Source organism: Homalodisca vitripennis, chromosome 8, assembly GCF_021130785.1.
Source record: "Homalodisca vitripennis isolate AUS2020 chromosome 8, UT_GWSS_2.1, whole genome shotgun sequence".
Classification (NCBI taxonomy): Eukaryota; Metazoa; Arthropoda; class Insecta; order Hemiptera; family Cicadellidae; genus Homalodisca; species Homalodisca vitripennis.
This window is the reverse complement of record NC_060214.1, coordinates 7,594,419-7,611,059: the sequence shown is the minus strand read 5'-3', so window position 1 is coordinate 7,611,059 and position 16,641 is coordinate 7,594,419. Positions and strand designations below refer to the sequence as shown.

Below are 16,641 nucleotides of genomic sequence, written 5' to 3'. Positions count from 1 at the left end.
ATGTAATATCTCGTATATATATATATAAATATATATATATATATATATATATATATATTTATAATATGTTTGTTTCGGTTATGTATCGAGTTATTAATGTATAATGATACAATGTATTTGGAATTTAAATTTAAGATACGAATTTTCAGCTCCTCGTTTGTATTTTTAAATAATAGTTGCATGTTTTTCTTATATTTTCCTCCCAAATAGCCTCGGCTAGAGGGGATAATACAAAAACTGCATTGTAAAGAAATGGTTATTCTTGAATAAAAAAGTTCGAACTTGAATTTGAATTCACTTTACAGATGATCAAAAAACTGAATTTACAACACATAACGCAGGATTACTGAAGATAAATAAACAAAAAGCATAGTCATATTTCATGATATGCGTCCAAATCCTAAACTTTTGTATAGGCAATAAACGACCTGACACTGTAGAAAGAATAAGTCAAACCAAGAAAAACGTTCTTTATGATGGTTTGAAGATTAGAAGGTGCTTCTATTTTTCGAGTTGTCTGACACCAGTATCTTCGACCATTTGAAATTGATCTATTTTAATTACTAATAACACCGTAACTGATCCCTTGTAATCGTTAAAATCTACGAATAATAATTTATTTATAAGAAAAGATTTGGGAGCATATAACGGAATTTGACCATAGCCTCATTCATTACCAGTTTAGGAATTAGTCTATTATCTTACTTCTTGGAGGTGACGGGCAAAGGCTGGTCGACGTGCCGGGGATCCTCACCACCGTTGTAGAGGCCTGTGACGAAGGAAGTGGCGGCACTGGCGGTCTGGCCGTGCACAGAGACCAGATGCACGCGGAAGTCCTTGGCGAAGTTGGAAGTAAAGTCGCAAGAAGTTTCTTGGCAAGAGTAAAGGCACTTGCCAGGATGTTTCTTGGTCGAGAGGACATGCTTGCGGAGGTTCTCCTGGGGGAACAATTGGACGGGAAGATTAAACAACTAATATTTAGAATTTAACACTAAAGAATACCTTTAACATCTTTTGGTATAAAAATCATCTTGAGAAATGTTTTAAAAAATTGAACCGCCCTTATCTTTTTCAAATGCATTCTTTCATTTTTGCAAGGAAAAACACTGATCTCAACCTGAATTTTTGCCAAAGCATGATAAAAAATTGGTTTACGGAAACGTTATCGATAATAAAGAAGTGAAGTTGGCAAATGATTTTGTCAACACAAAAAATGTTTAATCCATAATACTTTAATGAGAAGAAATTATAATATTTTAATACTGGAGATCCTAAAGGTTTCATGCCACAAAATTGATGTATGGCACTAAAATGCAACTTTTTCTGTTTTAAAGAAGCGGTATACTGCCGAGCATGGAAGCTTTAAACTGTAGTTTCAATAAAGACTTCTCTGAAAGTTAAGTGTGTGTTCAAGTGTTTGGACATTTTGCACTTCTATCTCAATTCCTATCATTATGGCAATTGTGTGATTATTACTGGCAAAGTTGGCATCGCTTAACTCAAAATAGCACCCAGACGTCTCACGAAGAATAGCTATGACTAGTCAATAGAACTCGCTAGTGATAGTCCATAGTTCATAGGCTTTGCCGTCAGATAGCGCTGTAAACAGTGTTCCAATGAGACTTCTGTGTGTGTGTGTGGCTTGATCGATCAGTATGTGCCTTAGTTCGACGATACTTTTGAATGCCAAAACATATGCTAAGTATGAACTATGCTTCCCTCATCTGGTTGTCACCATCCTTGGCTGTGCGTTGATCTGCCCACATGTCACACGTGTGGGAGTCAGATCAGTGAAACAGTTTCAGTATTAATACTAACTGCACACATCCCATCTTTCATATTCTGTTTTGTTCTAATTCATCGTCGTTCCTATTATTTAAGTACCTGTTGACCTTAAATGGACGATTCAACAACAATAACTCCCTTCACTTCGGTGTCCGATCCAATAAACAGCGGGCTCGAGTAGCTACGAGTGTCCACATTGATTCCACATTGATTCAATACTCGAGTGTCCACATTGACTAAGAATGGCAGGTGGACATTTAACTAGCACGCCTAGAGTGTAATGGTTGAATTTCATCATTCAAAATCTCCAAATACGAAGCCTCCATATGGTAGGCTACCACAAGAAGGCCTTAAAATAAATGCGTTTTCATTGTAATAAAGAGATCACATCTTGTGTCAACATGTGTTAAATCATTCTTTAAACACAAAGAAATATTAAAGCAATACCATCAAAGGATTGTGAAGCACAAAACGTATGGGTGTCGGAGGTAACCAACAAGTGTTTTGTGTGCTAATACTCCAATTCGGTCTCCGTGACAGTGTTTTTGCGACAGTGTCAGTTATTAGACGCTGAACAAGCGGAGGGTGAATTGAGTATAGGTACACAAAACACTTAGTAACTCCCCCACCAACGCTCGCTTCGCACGCCTTTGGTAGAAATTGGCTGCTCCACGCTTCTTTGAGATCATATCAAACATCGCAGTGGACTCCATTGTGCCTTTGATGAGACAAAGCGAGTATACCCTTTCATCTGGGTTTCACTGGATGGCTTCTGGGTATACCAGAAGAGCTCTTATGTACGCTGGGTGTCTCTTCGGTTCGGTTCGGACAGTTCGCTAATGAACGTGCCGTAGCTCAGTTCTATTGAACGAAGTCTGTGTTTTCTTAACAGCCGCATTGCTGAGACCATATAGCAATTAACTGTTCTGAACAAATTGTTTCAGAAGAAGAAAGACGAACAAGCCAAACAAGACCAGTCAGTGTAGTACACCATCTGTGTGCCATTGCACAAGGCAGTCGCCGGAAGTGGTCGTAATGTTACGAATAATACGGTCTCTGAACGACGTGGGTAAATGTCGCCTACGGTCTGCTAATATCAATGGGTGCGTTGATACGTTACCCACCTAATCCGTATACCTTAAGTTTAATCCGTTTAGAGGTACTGAAATATCTAGGAAATGAGGAAAAGCTCTTGCCGTTGTACCACTGTTTCGATGATACTGCATCTTTTCAGACAGACGCCGACTCCAGATTTCAGGAGTCAAGACTGTGACAGTGCCAGTATTTAGATGCTGGCAAGCGGAGATTGAATTGAAGTGTTAGTATATAAAATATTTTTCAAGAACGAAATTAATTATGTCTAAGGATTACCAGTAGGTTGCAAGAGAAGTCGCAATGAGGACAATGAAAAGGCTTTGCTCCCGTGTGCAGCCTAAGATGCCTGTTGAGATGGGTGGAACTGTTACACTGGAACTGGCAATGAGGACAATGGTGACTCTTGGTCTCCAGGTGGCTGCGAGCATGTCTGAAAAAGGCATAGAACTGTTACACTGGAACTGTCAATGAAGACAATGGTGACTCTTGGACTCCAGGTGGCTGCGAGCATGTCTGAAAAAGGCATAGAACTGTTACACTGGAACTGGCAATGAGGGCAATGGTGACTCTTAGCCTCCAAGTGGCTGCGAGCATGTCTGAAAAAGGCATAGAACTGTTACACTGGAACTGGAAATGAGGACAATGGCTTCTCTTGGCCTCCATGTGACTGCGAGTATGTCTGAAAAAGGCATAGAAATGTTACACTGGAACTGGCTATGAGGGCAATGGTGACTCTTGGACTCCAGGTGGCTGCGAGCATGTCTGAAAAAGGCATAGAACTGTTACACTGGAACTGGCTATGAGGGTAATGGTGACTCTTGGTCTCCAGGTGGCTGCGAGCATGTCTGAAAAAGGCATAGAAATGTTACACTGGACCTGGCTATGAGGGTAATGGTGACTCTTGGACTCCAGGTGGCTGCGAGCATGTCTGAAAAAGGCATAGAATTGTTACACCGGAATTGGTATTATCATACTGAAGGTCAGGAGTAAAAATTGTGTATGCATGAATCACAATTCAATTCACTATGTGTTGCTTTTATAGGCGATACGACAAGGATGGGTTATTTAAACAAGCAGGTAAGGTCATGTTTATATAGTGGAAGATTCTGAATATGGTGACATCCTTCTTTAGTCCTTACACATTACTGGATATCTCAAGGTGTGCACTCAACTTTTAACACATTATTAGTCCCACCGTATTGGCAATATATTCATATACTGTGGCAACTCCTTCTTACATTTAACCGATTATAAAATTAATATAGATGTTTCAAATTCGTAAAAAAATTATTTAACAAATTATGTATGTACTCTTCTTTCCGGTCATTTGTATATGGTACTAGGTAAAGTATTCAAGCATGTGAAGAAGCGGCTCGCAGAATTCGCAGGATCGGAAACGATTTCAAAGAGTATTACAATATAAGGAGGAAAACAGCATGTTTTGATTAGAGGAGAGCATGTCATGTAGACCACTGGTATGATGTTGGATGGTCAGTGTATAAAAGCGTCGTAAAAAGACATTGTGCTGTATCCAAGGGATCTTTCGGGGGTTACCACCCCCACAAACCGTTCCCTCCAGTTTATTTTGATGTGCAGTTCATACAAGTTCAGTTTGAAATGAGATATGCAAAATTAGACAAATTTGCATTACTTTTCTCTACTCACACAAGACAAAAACCCAAGAATTCCAATACTTTTTGAAGTTTGTTTTTGACGATGGAAGAGGATTGTGAAGGAAACAGGAAACTGTTATAATGTCTTTATTTGGCAAGCGTTCATCAAAGTTGCAACTTTGCTTTTCATGACAACTCCTGTTAAATATACAAATTCAGGATATTAAAATTAGAAAATTTAATACATTTACAAATCAAAATAACTAAAATTTACCTAGACAAACATTTTAAAACACTTTTTTTAAACCTAACAAGGCTGAGATTTTTCAACTCAGAGGGCAAAGCATTGTACTTAGCAGGTCCAAAATATCTAAACGCTTTTTTCCCTGTCTCCAATCTTGTCCTTGGCAGGTGCAGTAGGCCATCCTGTCGAGTACTGCGCTTATTGACTTCATGTCTAAAAACCAGTTTTTTTCTTAGATATTCAGGTTTTCCCGTCTGAATAGTTTTGTGCACCAGCTTGACCGTCTGCAGATTATAGTAATCTGTTACTGATAGTACCTTAGCACGTAATCTGTGTTCACTGATATGATCAAATTTTTTTAGTCCGTAAACAAATCTTAGAGCCCTATTCTGCAGACGGGTAAGAACCATCACATTCTCTCTGCTTAAGCAACTAGCAAAAGTTGGAAGAGCATAATTTATTGAAGGGAAAATAACTGATCTGACGATTTCTAATTTTGAAGCAACCGGCAAAATTGTACACAGCTTAGACAGACACTTCAGTTTGAATATAACACCTTTGCATATGGATTCTACATGGTAAGAAAAATCGAGTTGGGAGTCAAAAGTGACACCAAGAATCCTTAGAGTACTGCATACAGTCAAAACCCTACCGTTAACGAATATTCTATTATTTACACCACTACCTCTCAACTGACCATTCAAAGACGAGCTATTTAGATGCAAAAAAGAACATTTATCAGAGTTCAGTAGAAGGCCATGATCATCAGACCATATCTTAACTCTGTCTAAGTCATTATTGACTTTTTGAACCGCTTCGGCTATCTCGGATGGGCGGAAAGACAACAACAGCTGTGAATCGTCAGCATAAGAATTCAATAAGCAGTGTCTCAACTGATCCTTCAAGTCTGCGGTGTATAAAAGGAAGAGAATCGGTCCCAGGCAGCTGCCCTGGGGAACTCCAACAGATCTAGGAAGAGCAGATGACAGCTGCCCGTTGACCCTAGTTCGCTGAGTTCGTCCAGACAAATACGATGAGAACCATCCAACTGAAGCTTCACTAAATCTATAAAACTGTAGCTTTGCCAGGAGCAACTCAAAGTTTACCGAGTCAAAGGCCTGCGAGAAATCCAGCGCAGTCATCAAGCTCTCCAAACCCTTATCTTTAGCTGAAAGTATATCATCAGCCACATTGAGTAGGGCTGAACAAGTGCTAAACCCTTGCCGAAAACCTGACTGAGACTCCGGCAGCAATCCCTCATGCTCCAAAAACACTGTTGTGACCTGTATTCTGTAGTTCAGTTTTAATAATCAGTGTTGGGTTTAGTTTTGTAATAAGTGCATGATTCAGTTAGTAAAGTTAACACACACATGGTGGTTGCGATTCCTGACTACGCGTGATCGTTGTTACACGATTTGTTGTGTGTGGTATGATTCGTTTATTTTAACCTTGTTTGTAATTATGTGTTATGTAATTTATATACCCGTAGAAGAGACCACATTGCAGATCTCGAAACGTAGTGTAACTGATTTTTTGTACCACTGAACGATGGAAAATGTCCGGAAAATCCTGTTTCCTTCATAATTCCAATAGTTTAGGGACAGGAACATGACAACGTGAAGAATAATCAGAATAATCATTATTTAAACTGGAATTAAATTAAATTACCTTTTTATTATCATACGGAACGCTTAAGTAGGCTTCTATATTATTTAAAGAATGTCTTTACTTTTGTAAGGCAATTTTAGGTATCTAGACTTATTATTTCATATTCATATTTGATATCAATCGAAAGTTCTTATACTCTGGATGGATTTTTTTGTTTATCTAAAATATATTATCCGACTATAGGGGTGTGGGGCGCGGACTCCGATGTTACTTTTTATGAGAGTACTAGCAGTTAACCGCGGCTTCATACGAAATTTCGTCGTAGGACCTATATTAGTTCTGCCGGTTTGAGTGAATTACATTTCCGACGCCAAAATTAAGTTTGCCTTTATCCCACGATCAATAAAATTTGTTAAACCGTGTATAGATATATGGCAATTTTAATTTACTCCGGTCTTAGTATTTTTTGGTTCCAAACCTGAGTTTGCCTCTCCTCCGATCAAGAAAATATAAATACATAAACAGCTCTGAAAAGCCTGATTTTGTCAAAAGACAACTTAAATAGGTTTCATAACAGTCTTATGCACGTTTATGAGTAGGCCTACTGCTGGTTCGAAGGAATTATATTTCAAACTCAAACCAATGTTGAGTTTGCCTTGTTGCCACGATCAAGAAAATACATCAAAAAGTTTATATTTATTACCATTGCAATTTACTTCATGCTTAGTATGTTTAATTCCATAGGTGATTTTGTTTTGTTTCCCTTTCAAGAAAATATATATCACAAATTAGAGAAGCTTACTTCTGTCAAAAAAGAACTAAGGTTAATGTTTATTACAGTCTTTAAATTTATAATACAAGTTTATAACATTTTAGAACATTTAAAGCTGGAATCGCTATATTAATTCATAAGAACAGTCGAGCGAAATTTCATCTAGCATAGTTCTTGTCGACTGCTGCAGAGGGAGTCTTCGGAGTCAAATTCTAACCTTATTATGTTTTAGGAATTTTACAAGGTAGATGAGTACTTACCTAATCGCTGAAATCTAAGTCGTGAAAAGAATGTTTATTCCAATAAAATTCTCATTCATTACAAAGTAAACAAATTGAAAACAATAAACATTGTTTACACAGAACAGTTGATTGCTAATTCAAGTAATAGTACACAACTTTAAGAGACCAAGTGGGGGTTTCTCGATAATTTAAAGACCAGTGGGGCGCAGCCCAAGGGATTTTCGGAATAAGAATAAACCTATTTCATCCCAGGAACCGTAGGAATGTCCATGTAAAATTTCAGTACAATCGGTTGAGTAGTATATGCGTGAAAACAAAACAAACAAACAAAGGCACTGTCGTATTTATAATATTACTAGCACATGCCAGCGGATGAACCCGGAATTTCTATGCAACATTTCGTGTATTTGTTTGAATAACTCCCACGATTTCAGTAACACTTGAACTATGTAGAGGAACTCCAAAGTCGAAGTTCATAGTTTTCTTAGTGAAAGCACTTGTGATGTAATTTGATAGGGTCTTATGATTTATTTAAAAGTGAAATTAGTCATATATCATGCATTAGGTACCCACTTTACAGTGTTCATGATTAAGAGGACCAGAAGTGAAGGAAAAGTGTGAATATTTCTTATTTCAGGGTTTGCAGTTCTAGTTCAAATTAATCATATTTGTTATTTTGCCTCGAGAAACAATATAATATATATATATATATGTATTTATGTACGATTTTGTAATGATCTGTTCCCCAATATCTCGAACAGGCTGAAGACAAAAGTGTAATCTGATAGACAAAATGAAGATGAATTCGTAGTGATTCAAACAGAGTATGTTATTAAGGTGAGGAAGTTGACACATTTTGATTCGAGTGGAAAGGTCACGGCATTTCAGCATTTATGTACATGTGTCCCTTAACATTCTTTACATTTGTTGTACGCAAATACAGTGTCTACCGATGGTCAAGAGGTTAATATTATTAAACTTCTCGTAATTCCACTATCGTTATCGTTTTTTAATTGATTAATTTATTCCAATTTATGTGAGTTATTCATCCTATCTTAATAATTTTGTACATACTATATTAAATGTAACATTAACGGTTACAACGTTTAACCCAATACTGGGCAGCTATTAAGAATGTTCTAATTACTCTTCAGCTGCCCTCTAATTCAATTTTAAAACATCTAGCCTTCCTTCTCTGCCTGAAATGTTAATAGCACATTGTGCGCAATGCACATAATTTATTGGTAGTCACGTATGGACAAAACAAATCAATAAAAAAACTACTATAAATTAGTTCTCAAGAATGATACACAATCACATAAATTAGTAATAAAAACTAATAAATTTTATACGAATTACAACTCATTAGTGATAAATAACCTTATGAACTAGTACAGCATCTCGAAAACTTTATAATTGACTTCCTAAGACAGATAAAGTAGATCTCATTAATTAGTACATTAGTGTTCAAAGTGATATATAACTATTAATTAGTCCACATAAGTGATATAACCTTACGTGTGTTATCATATTGATAAATAGCCTTATAAGAGACCTCTGAAAACCATTAAAAAAGCTTATAAAGTAGTACAGTAAACTATTTTTCAAATTTGATAATTAACCGAATGAATTGCTTCTCAAAACTGATAAATAGCCTTACGTATAAGTGATAAATTGATAAATACATAACATTATAAATATGGGTCAAAACCTATATAATATAATCTTATTAATAATTAATAGTTGATTAATTAGTGCTCAAAATGAATACATAACTTTATGAAAATTCCATAACGTGCTTTTAAAACCTGCCTAAAATCCTACTAATTTGTAAATTAGTGTTGGAAACTCACAATATTATGAAGCAGTCATAAAAATTGTTGTTGTATTAAAAAAACTATTTAATGAATTAGTAATAAAGACTTATAAACAGATTTACATATCTCATCACAACTAATAAATAACCTCTCTAAATATTCCTGATAAAACATATTATGTCATTACAACTGATAAGTAATTTCTCAAATTAGTCCTGAAAACCGATAGTAGCCGTATTTATGTTAATTACATGTAAAACACACAAACCGATACTTAAACTTTTAATTTTTGTGAGGCCTTTAGATAGCAAGGCTATCTTTGTCAGACACATCATAAAAGTAAATACAAAAAATCACAGATAACCTCTCTAATTAATCCTGAAAACTGAGAAATAGCCTTATATGTAATCACAACTGATAAATAACCTCTCAGATCAGTCCTGAAAACTGAGAAATAGCCTTATATGTAATCACAACTGATAAATAACCCCTCAGATCAGTCCTGAAAACTGAGAAATAGCCTTATGTCCTATCACCTCACGAATTAGTCCTGAAAACCGATAAATAGCCTTATGTCCTATCACAATTGATAAATAACCTCACGAATTAGTCCTGAAAACTGATAAATAGCCTTATGTCCTATCACAATTGATAAATAACCTCTCAAATTAGTCCTGAAAACCGATAAATAGCCTTATATTGTATCACAACTGATAAATAACCTCTTGCATTAGTCCTGAAAACTGGTAAATAGCCTTATGTCCTATCACAATTGATAAATAACCTCTCGAATTAGTCCTGAAAACTGATAAATAGCCTTATATCCTATCACAACTGATAAATAACCTCTTGATTTAGTCCTGAAAATGATAAATATCCTTAATTGTAATCACAACTTTTAAATAACTTCTCGAATTAGTCCTGAAAACCGATAAATAGCCTTATATTGTATCACAACTGATAAATAACCTCTTGCAATTAGTCCTGAAAACTGATAAATAGCTTTATATGTAATCACAACTGAAATAACCTCTCGAATTAGTCCTGAAAACTGGTAAATAAATAATGCCAGGATTGAAAATAGTTCCAAACGTAAAAGTTGGAATACATCTCTATTATATGCCATGACCGTTTTGTGAGTTTTACATATCCGTCAAGAACGGAAACAGAGAACATGAGCCTCGTCACCTCCAACCCTGCAAGGAACACGGACGCCTCTCTATCCATTAGGCACGGCGATGGGATAGTTGATATGTAGCAAGACGTCGGCATAATATTTCCCGCTATCTCCACAAAGTGGTAAACCTATTGCCACTATTCTCATAAGCACTAACACTAAATCCCGGCGAGATAAACAAATAAGCAATAAGTAACATCTAAATGACCGTTTGGTGCGGCATCATTACACGGCGAGCGGGTCGTAAACTAAGAGCGTTGAGAGGCCGAAGTGAAAACTGCATACCGGCCGTATCGGGCCCATCTAACGTTCGCGGTGACGCGGCCGGCGATGGCGATACAGCGACTTAAATATTTGACGATGCCGATCTGGTCTACCGTACGCTCGTGAGTCCCTCTCACGGTAGCGCTTATAATTAGGGGCGGTATTGTGATCACGAACGGTTACGTATGCTAAACAGATGGTATCTGGCGTCACCCCCGCGGCGATACTGCCGTGAGCCGGGGTTGGGTAACGCGGTGGCACCGCAGACACGAGGATATCGATGGGAGTGGTGGAGCAAGGCCTCCGTGGTGCTTCTGCCTGGTGGCGTCCTCCAACTGGAGCGGTGTAAAGGCTCAGGAGGCCGTGCTTCACTGGATCCTCGTACGTGTCGTAATCAGCCAACTTTCCACTCTGGATGGATAAGTGAGGAGCAGTGTCCGAGAACAAAAGAAACCGTGTTCGATTGCAAAGAAATAGCCATTTTATTTTATTTTTTAAGGAGAGGCCTCACTCCTTTTATGGACTGTGCGAGGATCTCATCAAACAAGAAAGAGTCGATCCAATAAAAATTGCAATGGTCACAGACAAGATGTGAACCTGTGCTCAGATAAAAAAACCATCGTCTTAGACCACTCGCCATTGGCACTCAAATTTATTTGCTGATGTGCAGAGGGCAAGAAGATAATTTTTGGACCGAAGAAGTTGTACAACGAAGAGTAAATGATACTTTATAATTTTAACTTTCACGAAACCCGTGACGATTTGAGTATGGGAGGAATTAATTTCATCCAGCAGTTAGTTCCGTTCCAAGATTAACAGACTTCAAAAAAATCTCAGGATCAATTTGCAGTGAAGAGGGAAGCAGTTTAAAAGTGGGGTCCAAAACATAAGGATGCTGATTTGCTGCACCTTCGGATGTATGCTCTTTGGAGATTATTGGTGGTTGGACCCTTACACTAGAATCTCTGAAGAAACTTACAAATTCCCAATTTTAAACTCGAACCAACAAGAAACGTGTGTCTGGCATCAATCAGATCCTCTCCTTGCGGCACCACCGCTAGGTATTCTGTGTCGGGGAAAATCGCAGACGCGCTCCAAATAAAGCCATGGTTGAGCCGATAATTAAATGTGCTATCGCCAGTGTATCGGGCGGTGACAAGCTCGTGACCGAGCACTCGTGATGCTCTTATCCCGCCATAAACCACAGCGCACCGCACCGTACCACACCAGACCGCAACTCTGCACCGCAAAAATCGCGCGACTACACCGGCTTAATGAGTTCCTCTTACGGCGGTCGGAGCCACTGCCTCGACCAGCAATCTGCAGTAGCAGGAATTTCTAACGGTTCTTTCCTTTGGCCACCCAATCACGAAATAGAGAGCACCAACTGTAATGCTCTTTGAAAAAGAACCATGACCTTACTGTTTTCCTTAAAATATTAATAGGTTGTCATTCATTCAAATTTAGAATCAACACACATAAAATTTCCGCAAGATATATTATGAACCGGATGAGCTGTAAGCTTTCATATTTATCTACCATTCAGAAAGCGGGCAAAATTCTTCCGGTGTCTGCCTCTGTTGTCTTGGGCTGACTTCCTCGAGAGCTAAATGTGCATTAGACTTTTGTAAGAATCTTCATTTTTACATAGGCGAGATTGGGCCTGATTATGGGCCATATCAGTCCATGGGATTTGGCTGAGCGTTAGGGAAGCTTATTACTCAAGAGGATATCTCGAGATGTCCCCTCATGAGAGCGAGTTCGCGGTGTCTTTCACTGAGGAGGTGGAATTTTGATGAAACTTAATGTTCATTATCTGGTCAGGATGCAGTCAAGAATAAGTTCGTTGCCATAATATGGAGGGGGTGAGGTATGGGTGGCAACAGTTCTCCTGGCACGATTGAGTATATGAAAGATAATGTTTTGTAATTTATCGTGGTATTTAGATCATGCCTTCGGACAGTTGAACGTACCATATCCTAATAGGATAACGTTGAGTTAACGTCCTGGCCTCGAACGTGCCTGGCCTGGTACTACACCTTGCGGGAATTTAGATTTCAACACCAAATCCGGAATCAGTCAGTCTTTCAGTTTTTTCAAATTGGAACGGAACATAAAAAATAAAGCTGATACTTCAAGAACCCCTAAGGACTCACCTCAGCAACTGAGCCTTGGTCTTGGTCGAGAAATCACAATCACTGCAATGGAACGGCCGTTCCTCCCCATGGCTGCGGAGATGTAGGCGGAGATCCCCCCATGATCTGCCAGCATACACACAGCCAGGCTCCTCGCACTTGAACAACTTGCCGCCGTGGATCTGCCGGTGTTGCTGCAGCGCGCTCCTGTAAACGAAAAACACCGTGAAAACAAAAAGATCGTGGAAACTAAGTAGCATTGTCAGCCATTAGGTCCTCATAGGCCTTACAACAGAATGCTGTTAAACAAGCGAAGTCATTCAAGCATTTAGGCAAATTCAGGAGTCACGTTTGGGGCAGTAAGAGATTTCAGGCGCAGCTCTAAGCTGAAAGTGAAATGCAGCTGAATTTAAAACTCTCACTGAAGCAACCTTTCTCACCATAGCTATGCTATTTGTAGGACGGCTATCCCTCCGTTGCTCCACCGTGCTTTGGTCTAAACACTGCAGTTGTGCAGCTGATGACATCTTCACCTAGATTACTCTGGATGGCTGTTTGATAAGCTAGAAAGAACTGTTTTTTTTAGTCCAGGTGATATTTAAAGGATGCAAAGTGTTAGTTCTGATCGCCTTTATCGCCGAGGACTTTTAGGTCTCTTCATACGGTCGTGGACTCCAGATTCCGGCAGTGAAGGCTAGGCCAGTGACAGATTCCAGACGCTGCACCAAGAGGAAGGTAAAATGGAGCTGAACCAACATCCCCACCATGGCTACGAAATCAAATTAACAGTATCAAATTGTTCATAAATTGTCGAAGAATTCATATATTTATTTTTATATGGTTGAATAATGAAATTCATAACATAGAATCCATAACCAGGTTTATTAATTTGACAACAAAAACAGGCGTCATTAATGAGTGAAACATGGCTGTTTAACAATGATAGATGTACTATACTGAATTGCTTCCATGTGACTTCCGATGTAATGTCTTCGCCTGTTAATGAGATAGAAGCTGTCAATATGTATGTTATCAAATGCTTTATATTGTGCTTGAAGACGTCAGTATGGACCTAACGCATTGTTGTTTCCCACACAAAAAGGCTTTGTTTACCGCAACAGCTCCGAACATCTGTTCGCGAGGTTAAGTTAGGTTAGGTGAAGCGTCGTGACCGATAGTAGCAGGAACTCGTGTCAGGTGAGCTCATTACGTTCCAAGATGGCGCCGGCCGGCCACTGCTACCTAAATCATCGGCGACATGATTTAGCGCGCAACACACTTGTCTAATTACCAAGGCCGTGGCCGTGCTGTGCCGTAGTGGCTGTTCGAAAATTAAAGTACATTTTTAATTCTATTGTATAAAGTTCTAATAGAACACAAGTGGCGGCCGGTCGGGGGCAGATAAGATCGCGCGATTAATCACGCTATCGCGCATCTTATCACCTATTGTCCGGCGGCGACCACATTCTGCGACGATAACTCCATTCCGCCCGTCTGCACGATTTAACGCCACCAGAGCGCGCTCGCATTCGTCTTTCTCGACCGTCGCCACACCACGCACGCGCCCGCCGTAGCTCAGTCAAAACCGTTTTTGGGGTTCCTCGAAACTAATAAGGAAAGGTCAGAGAGTTTCCAGAATTGGCGATAACTTTGAATGTTTAAATTCTAATGTCAACACTATATCCGGCTCTATTGTAATGCTATCTTGATATTTTCCAGTTGGGACAAGGCCTCGTTTTGAATTACACGTCTAGAACAATATTAACACTTCAATGAGATTCTTGATTTTTCTCTTCAGTAGTCGAGTATTCATATTTTTTGCCTTTTACATGTCGATTTCAATATGTGATTCTTAAACAGATAATGTTTCAAAGTATACGTAACTTCGAAATGAATAACGGTGTTTTAATTTATCAACGCCTGTACAGTCTAAATTTATGTTATGGCGTACCACAATGTTCGGTGTTGGGCACACTCATTTTTCTTTGTTGTTGATTGCGATTCTAACACGATTTTTTCTATTTTCCATTGCCTTCTCCTATAAATATATGTGAAAACGAAACCTTTGTTTATGCCTAATCCACAAATGGCTATGATCACACGTGTGACGGGTTTGCACTCGGTTTGGCAACGTGACAGAGACTCACACCCGTGTCGCACGCTGCCGCAGCTCAGTGGCGGGGGGAGCCGCCGTAGGCATGGATAATGCCCACCATTCCGAGATATTACTTGTAGCTGGCATAATTCTCGGACAAGCATTCGAAATAAAACTCGGACGGAACGGCTCTTTAATGTAAATGCGTTTGGGTTGGATTCCGCCAGATCGCTGTCCGTCGCGAGCTCTTTATGGGACGGCGTCGTTTCGATGCTGATGATGCGGACCGTATTTCAGACCTCAGGGGTCCACGGTGACGCCGAGGTAATTATCTTCACCCCGCCCAGTTTTATAAGCCTTTGAGCCCTGTATCGCTACTTTGAATGCCTTTGACTGAGTGGTTCGCTGTGTTGAAGCACACAATTTGTATTTTAAAAGTCTCGCGGAACTCGTTACTGCCCCAACTGGCTGTTAAACGCCGAGACACCTCTACAATTTGTTGTTGAGGTCGTTTTGTTGTCCCTACTGGACGCTGCGGTAACGGCGATGTTATTATCTTTGACGCCTCCGATGAAGAGGTGAGTTCTTTAATGAACTTCTGACGTCTAGGGCGTTTGTGACTGGAGAAGTGCAGGAGTTACGAACTGCAAGCACTCTTTCTGGAGTACGCCGGGTAGTTTAAAAGTAAAAGCACATTGGAAAAGTATGATGCTTGGGATGCTTGAATTGCCTAATTGTTTGATCCTTTGTTGTGTATTAGGAATGACGTAATTACACTGTTAGGAATGTAGGTATGTATGAAGGTTGTATTATCAGTATGCCAAATTGCACAGAAATAGTTCACACCTGAATGAAGGGCGTTGATAGTTTACAAGCTTGTGTAAATGCCATGTCCGAATGATCTTATAACTGGCTTTCAATCTTATCGAGGAATCCTTATTATTTACTGTAAAGAAAAGGAAGGCTTCCAAAATGCAACCTTGTGATTGCCTGAGTTGACTATATGTGACCATAATGCTTTATTTATAAATTATGTTTAATTGGCTGAGCGTTATAGAAAGCTATAGGGTTATAAAATACACTTTAGTTTCTCTCTATGAGGACCACTGAGTTAGATGATGGTGCATGTCACTCCATGGGATTTGGCTGAGCGTTAGTGAATATTTTTACATTGTTCTAATGGGTAACCATGATGGCAACGACAAAATAGCAGAATAAATCAACAACTCGGTACATCCATAAGAGATTCAAACATCTGGCCTAACAATCCCAACACATACTACATCATCGTGACTAGGTGTGTAGACTTTTATTATTTTAACACTGATATGACACTTAATATAATATAATATATATAATATACTTAATATAATAAACAAATATCATATGGCAAGATACGTCAAGAAATACTTCATATGCAGACTTCAAATTTTACATGAAACTTCATTTTTTCATGAATGGCTTCTATGAGGCCACATTGTTGTGTACTTTCTTTTGTATGATTGTCTTTTTCTCTATCTATCCGCCAGATATGTCAAGAATATAGTCAACACGTAGTATGGCGTACTTTTAACTTGTTTAACATACGAGTAAACATATATATATATATATATATATAGGTTATCACAGCAGTAACTGGCTCATCTCTTTCCGATGCAAAATTATATGATAGGTCAATTTGATACAGATTATGGAATTTACAAAGATAACTGAAACAAATATTGTACTCAGAGAGCTAATATTACACCTGGTAACTTCAAACAAGGCAGGTTCAGAAGTTAAAACCTTAATTAA

The 16,641-nt window shown here is 38.7% G+C and overlaps 2 protein-coding genes across 2 annotated transcripts in view; both read right to left on the bottom strand.

The window, feature by feature from the left end:
• Positions 1-701: 701 nt before the first annotated feature.
• On the bottom strand, positions 702-14,952 carry LOC124367201 (zinc finger protein 271-like). Its single transcript, XM_046823853.1, has 9 exons — positions 14,900-14,952; positions 12,774-12,959; positions 11,625-11,856; positions 10,731-11,028; positions 5,844-5,905; positions 4,846-5,021; positions 3,501-3,725; positions 3,157-3,310; positions 702-938 (listed from the first exon to the last, which is right to left on the bottom strand). The coding sequence occupies exons 1-9, from the start codon at positions 14,950-14,952 to the stop codon at positions 702-704; spliced, it is 1,623 nt and encodes a 540-aa protein (XP_046679809.1).
• The window catches only part of LOC124367235 (zinc finger protein 711-like), a 140,972-nt gene continuing 137,160 nt past the window's right edge, over positions 12,830-16,641 (bottom strand). Inside the window, exon 8 of the mRNA XM_046823915.1 lies at positions 12,830-12,959. The gene's annotated coding sequence lies outside the window, so the exon portion shown is untranslated. The remainder of the gene's footprint in view (positions 12,960-16,641) is intronic.